This window comes from Durio zibethinus, chromosome 16 (genome assembly GCF_047325235.1).
Source record: "Durio zibethinus cultivar Kanyao isolate XHJ-2024 chromosome 16, ASM4732523v1, whole genome shotgun sequence".
Lineage (NCBI taxonomy): Eukaryota > Viridiplantae > Streptophyta > Magnoliopsida > Malvales > Malvaceae > Durio > Durio zibethinus.
Window position 1 is genome coordinate 5,419,129 of NC_143177.1, and position 22,155 is coordinate 5,441,283.

General features: G+C 28.6%; 1 protein-coding gene across 1 annotated transcript; it reads left to right on the forward strand.

Annotated features, from left to right (window-relative positions):
• Positions 1 to 8,604: 8,604 nt before the first annotated feature.
• LOC111291140 (uncharacterized) lies at positions 8,605 to 12,412 on the forward strand. Its single transcript, XM_022882752.2, has 3 exons — positions 8,605 to 8,953; positions 10,084 to 10,365; positions 11,021 to 12,412. Exons 1-3 carry the CDS (start codon positions 8,795 to 8,797, stop codon positions 12,230 to 12,232), a joined length of 1,653 nt encoding a protein of 550 aa, XP_022738487.2. The 5' UTR covers positions 8,605 to 8,794; the 3' UTR covers positions 12,233 to 12,412.
• Positions 12,413 to 22,155: the final 9,743 nt, after the last annotated feature.

Sequence of the window (22,155 nt, forward strand, 5' to 3'; positions counted from 1 at the left end):
TACCGGATGTTGGTGGAACACTCGGAGCTCTCCCTAGAGCTCTAAAATTTTTTATGCTAAAAAGGATAAAATGAGCTGAAAAAAATTTAGTTTTATATAGAAGAGTAAAGCCCAAAACGACGTTATTTAAAGCCAAGAGGATCCGTGCATGGATCCGGACCCAACCCAAGATTCACACGACCCATCCCAGTGACCCATCCTTCAACCAACCCTGAACCAGTTCAACTAAACCACTCACTAAACTGTCTCTCAGTCAATTCAACCGAAATGAATAGTAAAACTAACCAAATCGACGTTGATTGGATCGTTGACTAGTCCGATTCAGTTATTTTTATTTTTGTATTTTTTAAAATTTTTTAATTTTTTATATTATTATTTTTATTATTTTGGGTTTTTTTTTACTATTTATGCATGATAAATTTTTAAATTTGTTAGAATAAATATTTGATTGTTTTTAATAATAATAAAAATGGAAACAATAAAAAATAAATAAATAAAAATAAAGTATATATATAGTTAAAATTTTTGATAATTTTGTTAATTTTAAAATAAACTTTATAATAATAATACAAAAATAAAAAATATAAGAAAAAAAATTTTTATCCAATGATGAGATTCAAAGATATTTTAAGTAATGATACCTATGAAATATCTAGTTGAGAAGATTTTTTTAAAATACTACCAGTATATTGGAATATTTATAAAAAAATTTTAATATAATAAAAAATTTTCTTTTTTGTTATAAAATAGTAAATAAAAATTAACTAATAAATTAAAAATAAAGTGACAAAAAATGAGGAAAAAAAATTATCCAATGACAGGATTCTAATAGTATTTCAAATAGAGATGCTTTAAGAAATTCTTAGGTGAGAAGATTTTTTTTTTAATATTACCAATGTATTGAAATATTTATCGAAAATCTTCATTATAATAAAAATTCTTCTTTTCTTCAAAAATTTTAAATAATAAAAATCAATAAAATAAATAAATTTTTTAAAAGAGTAAAATAAAAATGCACATCGACATATTATCATTCACATTGCATGCATAACATAACTTTTATGAAAAAGTAAATTTGAGCCTTCGACGATGAGATTCTAAGGTATTTCAAAAAGTGATACCTAAAAAATTTCTAGGTGAGAAAGAGTTATTCTAATGTTACCAACGTACTGAAACAGTTTAAGAATTATTTCAATAAAAAGGTTATAATTTATTTTTCTCGAATAAAATTTGAACAATAATAAAATAAAAATAAAGAAAAAACCAAAATTGTAGTAAACAAAAGAAGAGAAGGAAATTACTTTTTAAACAATGAAATTAAGACTATTTTTGTCGGGATTAATGGATAACATGTAATTAATTTGTACCAATTTAAATGGGTATTGTGGGGGTGCTAATCATTCCTTACGCGTAATCGACTCCCAAACCTAAACTATTTCACAAACTATAAAATTCTCTTTTTAATAAATTTTAATTAATTTTAAAATCTTATTAAAATGATGTATTTTAATTGGTGTCCAATCACACCTAACCAAAAAAGATTGGTGGCGACTCTATTTTTTGTTTTTTTTATTTTTGTTTTCAAATTCATCATGCAGCCCCAAAATCGTTACAACAAATAAAATTAAAAAGTCACAACCTTAGAATTAAATCTTTATAAATAGATTGTTGTGAACTCATTTAAGACATTCAAAATTTTCATTTTCATCTTATCTTTTCTCCCATTTATTTCAAGATAAAGGCTTGTTTTTGTGGCATTATTTGTTGTAGAAATTCTTGTTCAAAACAAGATACTTTTGTCTTTCATCAGTAGGCTTTTAGTGACTCGATTTTTCTAATACAAAGTAAAACAAATATAGGTTTAATTGTATTTTAAAGGCTATTTGATACAACCCTTTTTGGGTACCATTATTGAAGAGGTGAAATAAACCTTAAAGACAATGACATTAGTTGCATCCCTTGAAATCATATTTTGGTCGTGATTAAAATTCCATTTGCTCTACTCAATTTGCAAAAGAGAGGCTAAAAAAAATCAGAAGTTCTACAACATAGTACTAACAAGAACCATATTAACACCCTTTTAAAAAGGTTTGAGATTATATTTGTACAATTTAAAAATAAACAATAGGCCATGGATATTTGTCTACTTTCGCATCTTCATATTTGTCATTCTATTTCATCTGCACAAGAAAAGGAGAGTATTCATTTTCTATTCATCCAAAATAAATAAATAAAGAAAGCATGTGGCACGATCACTACAACTATGCTTCAATATTGCTCAAAAGAATACATTTTAAATTCAAGATTATGATTTAATTTTTAAAAAACATGAGAGAAATTAAGATATTCGAATTAATACAAGCTAAAAGCACCTTTAGTTAAAAGGAAGTATTTGAAACTCTAGGTAAATCGAAGTAGTCAGTTACTAATACTAATAGCAGGTCAACTTGTTTGTAATTCTGAATTATTACTATAAGTAGCATAAAAAATCGAAATAACAAAGAGTAATACCATTAAATTTTGCATTGGAACATAGATGTTTTTAGCCGGTTACTAATTGCAGGGCAACAAAGAGTAACTACATCGAGGCAGCCCACAAACATCTTATTTATTTATTATTTTAATAAATAAAATTTGCTACGACAACAAAGAATAATAATTCCAAATCCATCACTTTAATTTGTAATTCACTTTTATTTTTATGCAAAATTTAATGGAAGAATTGTTTAAAATATTTTCAAAATAAAAAAAATAATATGATTAAGTTTAATAAAAAAATCATATTAAGTTATTAAATAACTTAAGGTACGATTGCAAGATGAATAATATGATTCTAGAGGTAAAAGATTTAAATAAAGAAGATTGATCATATAGATGCACATAGAAATTGATTGCCTTAAAGCTTTTAGGAAAAGCAGTCTAATGCTTTTACAAACAGAAGCTAAATATAGTTTCTGTATAAAATAGCAATCCATTGCCAACATAAAGCAAACGACTACTATAGTTGGATATGAGTGGAATCTGTTTCAAACTCTAATGGTATCAAATGCTATTGATTGATAGTTTTTTGAAAAATTGTTTGAGATTATGGCAGATGACTGCTAATTAAGAGAAGTCAATTGCCCTAGAAGATATTATAATTGGAACCATTTTGGAAATTGATATGAGTCGACTATTATATGAAGCAGTTTATTGTTCATGTATCAAATGCATCGGTAAGTTGTAAAGAGTTAACTACTTTGATTAGGGATGGCATCAGGTCGGGTTCGACTCGTCTCGAACCTGACCCGAAATTTTTTAATACCTGAACCTGACCCGATCCGACTCGAAATTAATAAAATATTATTTTTTAAAATATAAAATATTATTTTTTAAATATAAATATTTAAAAATATCATTAAATAAATATATATAATTAATTAATTAAAAAATAATTTTTTAATAATGTTGGGTCGGATAGGGTCGGTTTTAGGCATACTCGAACTTGACCCGACCCCAATTGTTACCTAATTTTACTCGATCCGACTCCGACCCGAAACCCGAAATTCAAAAAAAAAACCCGACCCTATAGGGTCGGGTCGGGCCGAAATCTGTCGGGGACGGGCTTGATTGCCGTCCCTAACTTTGATGAGGAGTTGATTACCCTGCTCCAGATTGCATTATGGAAATTGAAAATATAAAGGGGTAGTCGGTTGCTTTCTTGGTGGAATCAACTGCTCTGTATGAAAAATTAGAATTTCCTAAAACGTGAAAAATAGTCTATTTCGATATGAAAGTTTAATCAATTTAATAAATCAATTTATCCTTAATTATTCAAAAAGACATTTTCTTAATAAAAGAAAGTGATCTTTAATTGAAACAATATAATCAAAGTCGCAACCTTAAAATTAAATCTCTATAAATAAATATTGTTGTGAGCTCATTTAAGACATTCAAAAAATTCAATTTCTTCTTATCTTTTCTCCCATTTATTTCAAGATAAAAGCTTGTTTTTTTGACATGATTTGCTACAGAAAATCTTGTTAAAGACAAGGTATTTCTATCTTTCATAGACTTTTAATGGTTTGGTTTTTCTAGTGCAAAGTAAACCAAAAATAAATTTTATTATATCTTAAAAACTATTTGATACAACTTTTTTTGCATACTATTATTGTTAAGGTGAAAAAAACTTGAACCAAATGCTCCCCAAGAACAATGATCTTAGTAGCACCCCTTGAAATCATTTTTATTCGTGATTGAAGTTCCGTTTGCTCTACTAAATTTGCCAAAGATAGGCTAAAAACAATCACAAGTTGTGCATCACAGTACATATTATTGTTTGAATTCTCAAAGCCTTGATTTACTATATTTGTTCAATTTAAAAATTAAAGATCAAAATAAATTCCATATAAAAAGATTAGGTCTACAAATGCACTTTACTTCCCTTCTAATATCATATTACTGGTATTGAGATTTAGTAGCCAGTGGCCTTTTATTAGTAAAATCAGGAAAATGGACATACACGGGAAATCAAGGAACCAACTCAAAATTTGTTCATACTATTAGCAGCCAGTGGCCTACATCCCAAACAAGGAATCCACCATTCAATAAACTCCAAAAAATTTTGGTGGCAAACCTTAGAAGTGGAGTGGAGAATTAATAGCTTCTTGAAATATGATTCCCAAGTCAAAAAGTTTAAAAATAATTGAGGGAAATTGCTCAACAATTAATTAGATTTTAAGATTCAAACATGAAAATTTTAGGTTTCAATCTTGAAATTAGTGACATGAAAGTGAAATTTTATGAATTTAACCAATAATTTAATAAAATCAATTACTAAACGGAGTTTATATAATTTAATATATTACTCACAACATCGTTTTTTCCTTTTTCTACATTACTGGTAGTTTTAGAGTGTATTTATTGAATAGCCATTGACCATAAATATATCAACGGAAGTGAAATCTGCATCAGCAGCCAAAGTAGAAAATTTTTCTACTGGGCGGTATGGGATGACACAATTGAGGATTAGTTGTTGCCTTGGATGTGGTAATTATTCATTGTAGTTTTTTTTTTCAACACCTGTTTCTTTTTCTAGCACGAGGAACGAAGGATCTACGACAACAATTGCAAACAATTACATTCTTTGTTTTGAAATTTTGAAAAGGTTTTCACCATGTTGCTTATCTCAAGCATTTCAGCGGCCTTGGCAATTGCTAATGTCGGCAAGAAAGGAAATCCTAATGCAGGTTGGTTACCCATCTTGACCAAGTCACCAAGTACTGCAACCAAGTAAAAGGGGCATTAGATGTTGGCTTCATCACTGTCATTATCAACATTTTGGCTCCTCCTCTATTCTGTTGAAAAGTCTTAATTACACACAGGTTCAAGTATGGGCTTTCTTGTTCTATCTTTTGGATTATTTTTATTTCAAATATCTTTTTGTTAATTATACTAAGCCTGTTGTGCATCCTCAACCGAATATCAGAATGTGTCAGAATTTAGATGATATGCCCTATTCACTAGCTAGGAAAAGACAGGTCTTTGATCCCCTTATTAACACCATAATTCTTCATCATCCATATGTTGAGCAAAGGATCCTGTGATTTATCAGATATAAGTAAACAGTTCTCTGACACCCCTAATTGCATGCAACCATGATAGTAGTAGCTGTTTACGTCGATCAATAAATCCCAAACCAGGAATTTCAAGCAGAGATAGTGCAGGAGAATTGGATCCCAATTCTCATATTCAATTTTAAAAGCACAAATCCATATAGGGAATTTCTCATCGTTCATTTTAAAAAAGCAAATCTAGTTAAGAGCTTCACTGCAAGGCATCTTTGCAAATCAAGCGTTCATAATGTGCGACTGGTACATCTTCTGTTGTTCTCCAAGAGTTATTCCAAGCGTATTAAACCTCACATATTGCTTTATTTCAAATATCCATACTACTATATGTAACCATTCTAATCCCTTGGACAAAACCTAAACCCTGATAAAGAGCTATAATCGATTTGCTGCCTTTATATTTGGCATTGAGAGAGTAAAAATCTTCTGGATAATTGATTGACAAACAAAGCAAGCCAATGAATGAAGCCACCACCAGGGATGGTACACCAACAGTACCATGCATATTTTATCAGCATTGAACCTTGACATTTTCCTCTTGCTGAAGTCTTTTTCAAATTCAATCAACTAATAGCGAGGGAATCTGCAAAGCATTAGGTTTACTGACAATTGGCAAGGTGAATTTGAGTAAAACAAGGGTCTAAGAGTACATTGCGCCATTCATTGCAAACGTGCAGTTTTACAATGGATTTGTTTTTGACAGGAAACCTTGAAAGTATGTTGACAGTGATATGAGATGGTAGTTTCAAAATATTTTCATCAGCTTTTGATGGCTTGTGTCACTTGCCTCCTATTCCCATTAGTATAATTCCCTCTTAAATTTAGCAGGCAAAAGGAGGAAAAAAATCTGATTAAAAAGGGTAGTTATTTTATTTCTACAATGTGGCAGATCAACAACAAGGAGGACATCATACAAACCATTACAACTGTTACTGCCGCTAGCTGAACCGTCAAAGACAAAATAAAACCTAGTCTTTTTTGGTTGACCTTTGTAAACGTAAGGAAGCATTGCAAATAAGTAGAACAAGATGTGTCAAAAGACGACAAGAGAAAGATTGAATAACCTTGAAGTATTGAGTGCAACAGCAAATGGTGGTAGATGATCAAGCAAGATTGAATAGGAAAGAGAATAAGGCCAAGGAAAAGATTTAGGAATAGAGATTTGCAGAGAGAATTGAGTGATTTTGCCAAAAGTCTCAAAAAATCTCTTAATAAACTTTGAAAACTCTTATTTATAAGTTCAAGAATGACAGTTATAAAATGTGTTAATGTATTAAATATGAATAATAGTCAATAATGAAGGAATTGATTGTTACAAAAAGTGTTAATATATTGGTTCGTAAGAGTTTAATTAACTTTTTGATGATAAATATAGTAAATATAGAAGTTTATTATCTGTTTTAAAAGAAAAGCAAGAGTGCTCATATTTCAAAGAAAAATTAAAAAAAAACATTTTAACTATCTCCATATCTAATCATCAAATCAAACTCTTTAGAACATTCAAATAGTAAAAATAAGCTAAGGACCTTGTCATATTTAGGAATGATTTTCACTTTTTCTTTTTGTAGAGTAACAGTGAGTAAAGTATATTTTGAGGAATAACTCTTAGTAAAACAACTTTTGATGAAAGAGTTTTTAATAAAAGTGTTGATGTTGTTTATTAAAAAAGTTGTTCTAAAAATAATTGTTCTATGAAAGTGTTGTTTCGTGAAAAAATTATTCTTTAAATAATTATTTCGTAAATAGTTATTATATAAAAGAATTATTTCATAAATAATTGTTCGTAAAATAATTTTCATTAAAATAACGTTATCACTAATTTTGATTTATTCTTAATTTTAACAACTTTAAAAAAATTTTAAAAAATAAAATATTAATAATCAAAATCAAGTATTTACGTCCTTTAAGAAAATAATCTAGTGTTACAGGTATGATAGGGTATCTCATTCAGCCTATCAAAAGTATTACTCAAACTTAAATACATTTACATAACTTGAATTGGACAGTGAATTAATGATCATGATGTTTCAACTTATTCAACCTCTTCACAGTACTTATTATATCATACACATAGACTGACCAACATTGATATGGCCCTACTTCTATCATTGCTTCTATTCACCAAAAATTTACATCTAAAACGGATTTAAACGTCTTCTCAATCTCTCTACTCCTTTAAACCCATGGCAAAATTCAAAAAGCTTAAACAGAAAGAGGAATCAAAACTATACGAAACAACTAATCCACCGTCCAGCAAACCAAAACTACATATTGGTAGTATGCAGTAAGTCAAGTACTTATCAAATTCAAAACATTGAAATAACTTATCTGGGTATTGCTGAAACCATATCAACAAACCAAAAGAGCAAATCAACACCTAAAATCATTGAAACAAAACAAAACTACATGAAAACCCAATACAAAAGAAAAATGAAATAATCGAATAGAAAACAGAACCATAAGTATACTAATATAGTTGAAAACAACAACAGGAAATAGGAAAAACAAATGAAAGAAGATAAATTGAAATTATCAAAAAAAAAAAAAAAAAAACCAAACAATTTCAATTCAATGTCAATGTCAACAAATTATACACCAATTGTTCAAATCCTAAAGATTACATTCTATTATTGTAATAGATTTTTTTTTTGGTGTGATTGGAGTAGGAGAGAGGATGGTTTGAAAGAGATAACTAATTTAATATGAGATACAACCATAAACAAATAGAAATAAAAAATAAAACGTCATAAAAACAAATGTGAAAGATAATATTAAAAAATGAGAACAGAAACAAAATGGAGGGCTAAATGTGCAAAAAATAATAATACAAATATGAAAATAGAAACAAAATGGAGGGGTACATGTGAAAAAAGAAGAAAATGGTCGGCGAAGGCTCATCCTTATCTAATTCCAACACAAAAATCCCCTATTTCGGCAACGTTTCTCGACTCCCGCATATAAAAATTAAAGGAAGTTTACAAAAGTGAAAAAACTTGAAGGAAATTTCCTTTTATTTGCTTCGCGGACAAGCTAGCTAAAACAGTAATCTTTCTCTTTGTTATCATTTTGTTTTTCTTCACCTCTTCTCGAAATAGAAATAAAGGGCGAAAATCTTTACTTCTTCTTTCTGTCTTGAGAAAACTAATTTTACTGTTTCGATCTGTGATAAGTCTGTTTTGGGGAAAATGGCTTCTGGATCATCGGGTCGGGCCAACTTGGGTGGTTCCAAAGGGTTCGATTTCGGGTCCGATGATATTCTTTGCTCGTATGAGGACTATGGGATCCAGGAATCGTCTAATGGTAGCCACGCCGAATCCGTAATCGGTACCAACAGCTCCACCAAGGTATATGTTGACGCTTTAACTGGGATATTTGTAGGACTTTCCTCTCTTTTTTGGAGGGGGATTTGATCTGATTAGGGTTTAATCGAGAGGTTGATATATATATATATATATATATATATATTCAAAGTAAAAGAGCTTTGTTTCTGTGGCAAATTTAAAAGAGCTTTGTTTCTGTGGCAAATTTAGGATTTTTTTAATCAGAGATCTGGTTGATCGATTGTTGACCTTAAATTACTAAAGTTTGGGATTTTCCATTTTTTATTGAAAATAATTGTAATTTTACGGGAAGATATAAGTGTATAAAATGAATTTTGACATTCTATATTCCTTTCTCTTTTATTGCTTTAGCTTATTTATGTTTGCTGGGGTGTTGGTGGTTGTAGGGATTTTCTTTATTTTAGAAACAGAAAAAAATATTGACAACTTGTCTCATTAAATTTGATTGTGACATATTGAGCTGAGATTAATTAGAGATGAAGTTAGGCAAATAGTTATAATTTTATCAGGGTATTTGTTCTTGGGGTTACAAAGCTTTTACATGATATGGTTCCATAAACTTCCTCCCTTTTGGTGAGAAATAGAAAACGTTGGTTCTATGGTATTGCTTACATGATTTTATAACGGGTACAAGAAAATGAAGAAATTGTTTCCCACTTGCAGAAAGCAAAACCTTGTGATGGCTCAAGCTTAATATAAATAGAATGGAGAGAAACTTCATTGTACGCATCCATGCATGTTACAAGTTATATCACATTTTCACGTGGTATATTGTAGTATTTCTAAGTTTGAATTTGGGAGAACATATTTTGATCCAACAGTTAACTACGTTGGTTTTTACTCAAATAAATACTCGTACCTTAATGACATTCTAGAGTTATTGAAAAATCAGCTATGGATATGTGGTTTGGCTAATGTTGTTGGAGAGGGAGGTCAAATATACCGTTTTTGGGTTTTTATTATTGTCTTTACGGTTGCATTACATATTCTATCTATTCTGGGGAAAAATGAGGCAAGCTTTTTTTTCTTGTACAAATTTTTTCCCCATTGTGTTCCCAGCCAAGTGGTGTTTATTGGTGCCTTTTGCTTCAAGAGTAAATAATTAATCGTTTTTGTCATACCGACCTCTGCAGGATTTTCACAAAGGCAGAGGGGCACGATCAATATTTCCACCTAATGCATACAGCCAGCCAGAAGATTCTTTGGCTGATGTGACTGCTACTGTTGAAAAAACCATGAAAAAATATGCAGACAACCTCATGCGCTTTCTTGAGGGAATAAGTTCAAGATTGTCACAGTTGGAGTTATATTGCTACAATCTCGATAAATCGATCGGAGAAATGCGATCTGATTTAGTTCGTGATCATGGAGATGCAGATTCAAAGCTTAAATCTATTGAGAAACATCTCCAAGAGGTCAGTTCCCCTAGAACTTTCTACAGTTTCTGGTAAGGTGGATTTTCAGCAATTAGTGGCTCTAAGATACACCACATCTATACCCTCAGTCCTGACTTTTTGGTTTTTTTTTTTTTAACCCTTTGAAACCTTGAGATGCTTTATGGTCCTTATTTTACTTTACAGCAACATGTATTTACCTTTGGCTATCTATCATCTAACATAGAGCAATAGAATGCATAAGAAGTACATTAATATGGATCAGAAAAAGTGCTAGTATTGAGTCCCAAGTGTTATATCAAATGGATTTAAAACTTCAGTTTCTGTTGTTGTTAACAGTAAAATTTGCTTCATAAAAATTTTTCTTGAAACAATGAATATTTTAGGCTCAGATGCAGGTTCATTATGCAAGGATCTGCATGTTTTCAAATTTCTAAAAGCAAATGCCCTGCAGAGAAACCACTCTGGGATTACATACATGATCTATTTTCATGGCCTATTTAAGAAAGACTAGATATGTATTACAGAATTGAGCTCAGATTTTCTGCCAGCTGGGCTTCAGTCCCATTATCTTGCTTGTTTTTTTTTTCTTGATGATTACATTAATAATAGTGTGTTGGAACCATTCTATTTCGTGCAAGTTATTTACTTCTTAAGCATTCAATGCACATTATAGGTCCACAGGTCTGTGCAGATCCTCAGAGATAAGCAGGAGTTAGCTGATACTCAGAAGCAGTTGGCTAAATTACAACTTGTGCAGAAGGAGTCTTCTTCCAGTCATTCACAATCCACTGAGGAGAGGGCATCACCACCTGCCTCTGATTCTAAAAAGACTGATCACATATCTGAGATGCGAAACCAGCAATTAGCTCTGGCTCTGCCTCATCAAGTAGCACCACCACAAAACCCGGTGGTGCCACACTCTCAAGCCCCACCTCAGAATTTGACCCAACAAACCTACTATATACCTTCAAACCAATTATCCAACGCCCAAGCTGCAGCCCCTAACCAACCTCCACTTCCAGCACAAGCCCCAGCACCAGCACCAGCACCAACCCAACACCCTCAGAGTCAATATATAGCTTCTGATCCTCAATACCGAACTCCTCAGATACAAGACATCTCTAGGATGCTACCACAGCCTACACAGTCCCAAGTAAATCAGGTACCACCTGTCCAATCATTCCCTCAGTATCAACAGCAATGGTCACAGCAATTGCCACAGCAAGTATTGCCGCAGCAGCAGTCCTCCATGCAACCACAGATGAGGCCCCCATCAACACTGGCTTACCCACCTTACCCACCTTCTCAATCAACAAACCCATCTACGCCAGAGGCATTACCAAACAGCATGCCTATGCAAGTTCCATATTCTTCTGGAGTTCCTCAACCTGTGTCTAGCCGTGCTGATACCATTCCTTATGGATATGGAGTGCCTGGCAGAACAGCTCCCCAGCAACCTCCTCAGCAAATGAAGGGCACTTTTGGAGCACAACCAGCTGATGTGTACATGTCTACTGGCTCCCACCCTCCCCTTCCTCCAGGAAGTGCATATATGATGTATGGTAGTGAAGGTGGTAGAACGCATCACCCACCCCAACAGCCTCACTTCTCACAGGGTGGGTATCCCCAAGCAAACGTCTCTATTCAGACGCAACCTGGCACTGGCCCCAATGTTATGATTAGGAACACCAGCCATTCACAGTTAATTCGCAACCCTCCCTACAATGATTTGATTGAAAATTTGGTGAGCATGGGTTTCAGGGGTGATCATGTTGCCAGTGTGATTCAGAGGATGGAGGAGAGTGGCCTGCCGGTGGATCATAATGCTGTGCTTGATAGGTTGAATGTGCATTCCTCTGGAGGTTCTCAAAGAGGAGGATGGTAAAGGCGATTGCATACTTGAATCGACCTTGAATATTGTTTGAATAAAGGGTCGTTTTTCTCCTTGTATATCCTGGGAGGAATATGAGTATTTGTATGTTACCTCCTAATGCAACTTCTGGTGGAAAGTGTTACGTTATTTGGGTTAATTGCAGTATATCACTCTGCCCTTTTACCCTGTTTATCTTAATGCTTGTGGTGATGCTGTTGAATGTAAATTTTGTAGTACTTTCTCCACTCTTCAATCTGCAGAAACGGCAGTCACTCAATCATCAACAGCTTTGCAAATATCGTCGGAGTACATATCTATTTGCATATATAGAAATAAAGACACCCGTGGGCAATATCATTAGAGTGAACGTGATAAAGTAATTGGTTGATGTTTATGTATATATTTCGCGAATTGCCGGAACTTGAACTCCGATCTCTGGGGTGAAAGCCGACTAACCAACTAGACTAAAGAATGTCAATCATTCAGAAAAATGAAAACAAATGATATTAAAGGATTAAACTCTTTGTAAAACTTTTGTTAGAAATTAAACCCAAATTTCTGTTTTTGATCGGACAATTACTCTTAATTGTAAAGCTGGAGATAACATGACAATTCTACTTGTGTGCTAGTGGGTTGTTGGGTACAAGTTTTTTTGCAGATATCTGAGTGCTTTAAAAAGGTTTTTTTTTTTTTTAATAAACAAGTCTAAAAATAGCGAGAATCCTGCCATCTTAGACTAAAGCTGGAACAAGTGTATTAAGCAAGAAAGAATAATGAATCAATCAAAGCAGGCCAGGTTCTGATCACCTAATAATAAAGGACCTAACCTTCGACTTTTTCTAATTGGAAAGCTCCCCGATCCTAGTGCCGTTTATTAGATTTTTTTTGAAGTACAGTAATTTGAGGATATAAAAAAGACAATAAATAGAGGGATAAATATAAAAATGTTTTGAATTATACACTTTCTGGTTAGTTGATAGATAAAAAAATAAAAATTTTTAATTTAGTATTTGAATTTTTGTTTCTTCATCAATTTAGTACCTTAGATTAATATGTTTAATTCACTTATTGATGTGACATAAATATTTAATTAAATCTTGATATATTTTCAAAAAATTTAATTAACATTATATTATCAATTATCATATTAGTATTAAATAAAAAATTCAAAAAAATATTTAAAAATTCAAAGAAAATTTTTAAAATTTTTTAAAAAATCTAAAATATTTTAAAAAATTATAAAAAATTAAAAAATGAAATATATTTCAAATTGTAAAATTTAAAAATATATATATATGACAACTTAAAAAGTTTTTAAAAATCTCAAAATTTTAATAAAAATTTTTAAAAAATTCAAAAAAATCTAAAATTAAAAAAATAAAAATTTTAATAGGAATAAATTTTTGTTAAAATAAAATATTCAAAAAAACTTAAAAAATAAAAAATAATGTAATTTTTTTAAAAAAATCTAAAAATTCATCAAATAAATTCTTAAAAATTTTAAAAAATTAAAAAAATAAAAAATTTCAAAAAATTGAAATATTCTAAAAAATTATAAAAAAAAATTTCTTGAAAAATAAAGAATTAAAGAAATTAAATTTTTAGTAAAAAATTAATAAAAATTCATAACCTACATTAAAAAAATTAAAATTATAAGATAAAAAAAGAAAAACTTTCATAATTTTTAATTTTTTTAAAATTTTTGCTTTTTGAAAAAAAATAGATTTTTTATTTTAAAATTGTTTAATGTTTTTTGTGAATTTTTTTCAATTTGAAGAAAAATTTATTTTTATTATTTTATTTTTGAAATTTGCAGATTTTTTTGCATTTTTTGAATTTTTCATTAAAATTTTGAGTTTTTTTAGTTTTCATAAAATTTTAAATTCTTTTAAATATTTCAATTTTTCATTTTTTTTATAATTTTTTAAAAAAATTTTAAAAAAATTTTTAAAAATTTTCTTCTTAGCATTGACCTTATAATTGATGATGTGATGTTGATTGAAATTTTTTATGTTTATTAATATTTTATTAAATGCTTATATCACGTTAGTAAGTTGATTGAATATATTAATTTTAAATACCAAAATAATTAATGAATGAAAGTAAAAATATTAAATAGATAATATTATTTTTTGAGATATTAAACTGATAAAAAAATATATAATTTAGGAGTCAATTTTATATTTAATTTATAAATACAAAATTTAAAATTTATTAAATATTATTTTTTAAAAATAATCGAATATATATTTTTTGAACTAAACTAAATCTGAATCTCTTATGAATTGGATTTCAATTCTAATAATATTATTAATTATAATAATAATAATAATAATAATGTTAGTAGCGTGTGATTTGGTGCCTTGACAAACTTGTAATTGGGTTGTGAAGGAATCAAATATATCTTTCTCACCTAAATCATAAAAATCCGCTATTAATAAGAAAATGAAGAAAAGTAAGGTGATGACTTTATTGCACAAACCAGTTTAGCTGGCACCTTCTTTAATAGTATTTTATTAATTCTTAATTGAAATAAAAAAATAATTTATTACTTCTACGAAATGTTGATAGGAAAAGGTAATCATTTCTTCTAAGTAACACCATGTGTTAGTGGGGGTACCATTTGCATATTTACCTAACATTATGCCTTCTCTTTCTCCAAGGCCTTGAGCCTTAACTACTAAAAATGGCGTATTATAATTATAGGTTGACTCAATTAATTAAAATATATATTTTTTTGATAAAAAATTTTAAGTTTAAGTTTTATTAGCGATTATTTATTAAAATTATTTTAAATATATGATTTATAATTATTTATTTTAAATTATTAAATATGACATATTTTATTTTAATTTAAAAGAATTAAATAATTTATCTATTTCAAATTTTTTCTTTAAAAAAAATCTTATTATTTATTCTTTTATTATTGTTTTCTTCTTTTTATTCTAATTTCAATTACAATTACTTATATAATAATAACAATAATAATAATAATAATAATAATTATTATTATTATTATAACACTCATTTCGTCTCATCTTATACGTTATTTTGTTTTCAAATTTTCACTTTTATTAAAATTTTAATTTTTCATAAAATTAACTTTCAATAATTTAAAATACACTAAAAATAAAAAATTATACTAATATAAACTCTAATATCAAATTTTTGGTACATTCAAACAAATGAACCAAAAATAAAAATATATAAGAAATATTACTTTTCATGTCAGTAAAAGGAATAAATGTTACAATAGTACTCATAAGCTATACAGGTTTAACTTAAATAAAACTTAAATTAGATTCGATTATTATTCAATCAAGCTTGAACTTTAGTAGTTTGATTTATTGATCAAATCGAATTTGAGTTTTTTTATACTAGACTCAAGTAGCTCGCGAACTTAATCGAGCTTTTATATTTTTAATATATTTTTATTATTTTAATAAATAAAAATATTTCACACTCAAATTCAAATTTGAGCATAAATAATCGAACTTTTATTGAATATAAGAATTAAATTTATTTTTATATATTAATCGAACTTAATCAAATGAGCTTGATTTCTATCTCGAGTTAAGTTTCAACTAAAAAAATAAAATTTGATCATATTTAAACCGAGTTTCAAATTTCAAATTTCGAGTTGAACTCAAACTCAAACTTAATACTATATCAATTTAAATTCGACTGATTACACCCCTAATGTCAATGAGTCTTTTAACTTAGTGGCAACGAAGAAGCCTTAAAAATATGAAATTTTAAGTTTTTGTTTGTCTCGAAAATTGACTTCTAAATTTATATTTTTTGAGAAAATAGAGATTTTATATTATTTAGATGGGTAAAAAAATTTTGTTTTTTTTATTTGATTGTTTTATAAAAAATTTATTTTTTAAATAATATTGACATAAAATATTAAAAAAAATTATGATTAAAATATATTGAAATTATTTACTATAAAAATTATTAATATTCAAAAAATTTATATTTTAATAATAATATTTAATATTAAAATATTATACTAATATAAAACACTTAAAATTAATTTAGTTATTATTTGTTTTAAAATTTTAAAATATTTAAAATAATATAATTATTCTTAAAATATTATTTTATTAATATAATAATAGTAATATTTATTATTTAATATTAATTATTAAAACAATATAATATATTATTATTTATTATTAAAATAATAAAATAATACTATTTATTATTGAAATATTAAAAATATTTATGTTTAATAATATAAATATTTAAAACATTTAAAATTAAAATATCAAAAAACTTTTAATGTAAATATTTTAATGGTCTTCTTGCCAATATTCTTGTAATGTTCTTGTAGATGACAAAACAACAAGATATAGGCCTGAACTCAATAATATTAGTTAGAGACTAGCTTTTAGGCACCAATACAATAATGATTAAATTAAAAGCAGGTAGCAATTCCTCTTGTTCAAAAAAGTATGCTATAGCTTCAATGACATCTTCTCCACTATTGTCCATGCTGTTTTAAAAAAAATGTGCATTATATCCATCAGGCCCTGGTGTTTTATCGTTGTGCTAAGCAAAGATTGCCTGCTTTATTTCTTCTATAGTAACATTTTGTGATAATGCTACTTGCTACATTTTAGTTAATAAAAACTTGTAAAATACTAGCCAGTAGTTTCTTTGTACATCCTTCCACGTCTGTGTCAGTTGTACCCAACAATTTCTTGAAAAACCCTATTTCGTCATATGAGATTTGTGAAAATGTCTCCAACCTATTTCTTTCACTATCATATAATATCTTTGTTTCACTTTTCCTCTACTTAGTAACTATTAACTTATGAAAAAAGTTTGTATTCTGATCACTTTCTTAAATCCATCTAATCCTAAAATTTTGCCTCCATAAACTTTCTTCATCTGCTAGTAATTCATAAAGCTCTTGTGAAAGTTTCTTTTCTTTATTAACAATAGCTGCATGTAAATATGTGAGTGCAGCTATTTATGCTTTTGCCAACTCTTTCCTCTTTGTTTTCACTCTTTCTACAAGATCTCCGTATTGTGAGAAATTAAATTTCTGAGTTCCTATTTCAACCTTTTTAATTTCTAGTTTAGGATGGCCATAAGCTTACCATTCACAAGTATTTTCCAAGATTCCTCCACTATCTTTAGGAAATAAGGGTGCTTTGTCCAAAAATTGAAGAACTTAAATGGCTTTGGTGGGGATTGCTTTGGCACATTTGTGTTTATCAAGCTAAACAATGATCAAAAAGCTCTGGTGGTAGAAATTATACAACTAAATCTGGCAACTTTGTGAGCCATATGTCATTGATTAAGACTTGGTAAAGAGAGTATGATTAATCCATGTAAATAAAGACCTTGTGTCAAGGTGGTCCATGACATCCAACATCTGCAAGCAGTCCCAAAATTACCTCATGCCTGTACTCACAACTTGAAAGCCATCAAAATCAGAGCTTTCAGAAGAAGTGGTCTACAATAATCACCAACCAAGATCCACAAGCTCATAACAACCATGCTTTGTAGTGTAATTAAGTTAGTCCATAACCTCCTACAGTCTCATTTATTATCATTTATTATTACTACAATATATAGCTGTAACATAAATCTTTTGTGTCCCATATAAAATGCTGCATGTAATACTTTAATTTGTAGCCTCCATTAGGTCCACTTTCATTTTAGACTTTCATATCATCCAAAATTTACCATTATAGGCATATTAGGAGTTATGTGTAATTGTTACGCTCTCAGATTAAGACGTAATACGGTCGTATTACCTTAAAAAAAATATTAAAGTAATACGAAACCTTCTTTTTTAAATATTCTAAAATTCCTCAATAAAACAATCTACCAAGTAAAATATATATCTTTAATCCAACTGATAATACATCTTTATATATCCAAATACAAACTATATAAAATACAACATTATTTCTTAAGATCTTATTGGCCAACATATTCTCCGACGACTAAGTAATCTTTTTCATTTCATCTTCTAGCTTCATACAAGACTAATCAAACTTATCACTTAGTCATCTGTAAAGAAAAAGTAAAAAGGGAATGAGCAAACTATAGCTCAGTAAGTATAGGCTCACACACCTTACCAGATCAAACATCATTTTTTTACACACACCTTACCAGATCAAGCATCATTTTCTTACACATCATATAGATCATTCAAAACATTCATCAAATCATAATATCAAAACATTTTAAGATCATTGTTTTGTCAAATATTTTATAAATTCATAAATCAATGTCAAAATATGTCACTTCATAAATCATTACAAAATATGCTATCATTCAAATATCATAATCAAACCAAATCATGGATCAATTATTAAAATCATTATAAATCATCATTATCATTCATTTATCATTAGCTACGGTCACTGCTATAACCCGTGACATTGACCGTATCGACAATTTCATTCTCATGATCATTGCTAACTATTATAACCCGTTAGCCAAAGCTTACACTAACTACTATTACCCATTAGCCAGGGCTTACACTAACTACTATTACCCGTTAGCTAGGATCGTATGATCATGTCTTTGCTAACTACTATTACCCATTAGTCAGGGTTGTAGAACTAGTTCTGGTATCGATGATCCCACTTATCAGCGATATAAAAACGTAGCTATCACAAAATCATTCTTTAAACATGAATAATTTTTTTATTTTATTCATAAGTATGATCCATCATTTACATAGCGAAAACACAAAATAATCATATGCTTGATCCTATTTTCATATATCGAAAATAAAGAAATAAAACATTTATTCATTTGGAAACATACATATATACATAGATTCAAAAATAGGTAAAGTATGTGAGATTCTACTTACCTCCATTCGATTCCACCATGTAGTTTTTTTTCTAAAATAATTAATGGTCTATCCAAGATCATTTCAATATATCAGAATTTAATTAACCCTTTTTGAGATCATTTATACAAAAATTAACTAAGTTACACAAAGGGTTAACTTAACTAATTAATATTGGTAGCCTGACCTCTTTTAATTAAAATAGTCATATCTCAATATATCCAAATCAGAATTATGATCTCTTTAATGCGTTAGATACTAGACTTGATAAGCTTTCTAACCATATATGGCACACCTCTTAATTCCTTGTAGATTAATTATAACAAATTTTGAAATCCACGTCATATACTGCTGCCAAACAACCTGTATACCTTCTAATAGAAATTATATATTTATTCACAGGAAACTCCAAATTTAATTCCGCTTATTTCATTGGAAAGTAGACTCAATAAACTTTCCAAACGTATATGGCTTAATCTATAAATCCTTGTATACAAATTAAGAAGAATTTCGTAATTCAACCCTAATGCTGCTATCTTACAGCCTACATATCCTTAAGTTAAAATTAGACAAGTCTTCATAAAAAACTCGGATTTGACTTTCGTTTGTTTAATTAGAAACTAGGTTCAACATGCTTTTCCAATGATATATAATAATCATAGCAATAATCTATCCATTAATACAAAATTCTATTTTAATTCATTATTACAGATTATAACATCTAATCTAAAAATAAAATTTCTCCTTCAATTTAAAAACTCAAATCCTTACTTTCAACCTTCAAACTCCATTCAATAATCATCAATAAATCTTAAGAACATGAAATAAAATAAAGCCCAGTAATTTACCCAAATAGATCATGAAGATTAATGAAAGATTTCATGATTTTTCTTGGTTTTGCTCTCAAAACTTCAACTTCAAATAATAGCAATCAACTTGATATTTCTTTTTAAATAAAAAGAGGGTATGTACTCACCTTTAAAGGATTAACTTGATTGTATCCTCTAATTGTGAATCTCCAACTTGATTTTTTATATTCTCTAACCCTAAGAAAGATGAGGAAGAAGAACTCTATTTCCTTTCTGTTTCACGATAGTTAGGTTTTCTTTGATCTAATACTTCAGTCTTTTTTTTTTTGTTAAATAATGTCTTAATAAACTGATGGGGTTTAGTATTAGTCTAGCCTAATTATTATTTAAACTGAGGTATTACAGTAATAACCCAACCAACGAAATGTTTACTCAGTACTTGTTGCATGTTATTTTGTTTTACTCTAGTTTCTAGTAAACATGCCACAGTTACTTGTAATCTTCTAACCCTACCTATCATCTCACTCTACTTCAGAAAGAGCATTAAGCCCTCTAATATTCAAACTTAGTAATTTTATGAAAAAAAAAAAGAAAGGGTTACCTGCCATGGTAGCTTGGTCTACTTTTACTTGCTTATTCTTGCCTTTGTCAATTAGGTCTTTCTTTTTTATCTTTAGTTGCTTTATCAATTTTACAACCCCACTGAAGGTTGCTTAAGTTTTCCTTGGTGAGTTAGGAACATGATTAGCCATCATTTTCTCTTGAGAAATAAACATAGCATTCTCAACCTTATTTGTTTCATTTCTTTTTTCATTCTCATTTGCTAACTCTAATATAGCAAAATGGTTATTGAAGACAGCTTTTGCACTTTGCTTTGTCTCAAATCTAGACTAATCTTTCCATGCATATTCTTTGTCCTAGTCTCTTTCACCTTTTTAATGGATTCAACTTTTTAGTATTTGGTTGCTTTATCCTCTAGCTTCTGCTTAGGCTTTCACATCTTTACACTTCACCCGAGTCTTTATTCAAGCATGCCTTTTCTATATGGCCAAATATATTACATTGCTGACATTTTGGTGGCCTCAATGGAACTTCTACAGAATTAGAAGTAATAGTTCCATTGGTGGCCTCCACATTCACCTCAACTTCTACACAAATCTTTGCCTAGGCTAGCCTTTCTTAAGTTGTTGTCTTATCAATGTACAATGGATTGCCTAAAGCGCTGGCAATGTAGCTCAGTTCCTTCTTCGTGTGTAGCTCTAATGTAACATTTCCCAAGTGTATCCAAAAGGGCAGCCTATTCATCTTAAATTCTAAAGTTTTGAAACCTTGCTCCCACTTCCATACTATAATAGGTTTGTTTTGTTTTTCAAATCAAATCAATGTTACATTTGTTTATTTTCAAATCAGATCAGTTTTATATTGTATTATTTATTTTTATTTTATACTCCATTCGTCTATTTTTTTATCTATATTTTCTTATAAAGATGTTAATGAGTAGAATATGTGACGAGTAACGTATTTTTCATCCTTATTTTTTTATTTTTATATTTGACTTATTTTCGTATTCATATTCAACGAATATTTTAAATTTATTTTCATCCCAATCATCATGGGTTTTTAATGGGCATAATAAGTAATCTTTATATTCATAACTTTTTCTTTTAAAAATAAAAATAAAAATAAAAAATATATTTTTATTTTTATTTTTATCTTGTATATTTATGTAATTTTTTATAAGTGGAGAGATCAATTTACATAATGTAAAACGTTTTTAGTTTTACACATATTTTTAACAATTGATTTCAATATATCCAAAGGATGAGATTAAATTATTTTTACTTATTTTTATTTATATCTCTCATTCTTTGGATCTATTAAATTCAATCGCTAAAATAAATGTAAAATTTTTTTTAATTTTATACTATGTAAGTTGATCACTCTTTTTTTTTTATATAAATATATATTAGTATATATATTTTTAAATAAAATTATTTTAATTTTAATTACCCTAAAATAATAATTTATATTATTTAATAAAAAATCTATTTACTAAATATATATAAATATATATAAAGTACAGGTACAAAATGAATGTTATATTACCTGTTCTTATTATTATATTAGATAAAAATTTAAAATCATATTTATCTCTATAATAAAATATATATCATATTTTCATTCAGATAAAAAATAAATTTTTTTATTGTATATAGATAAGATTGATATTTTTATTTTTTGAAATATTTTAAAATTTTGTTCTTTTTTTAAGAAAACATTTAAAAATCTTATTTTTTATA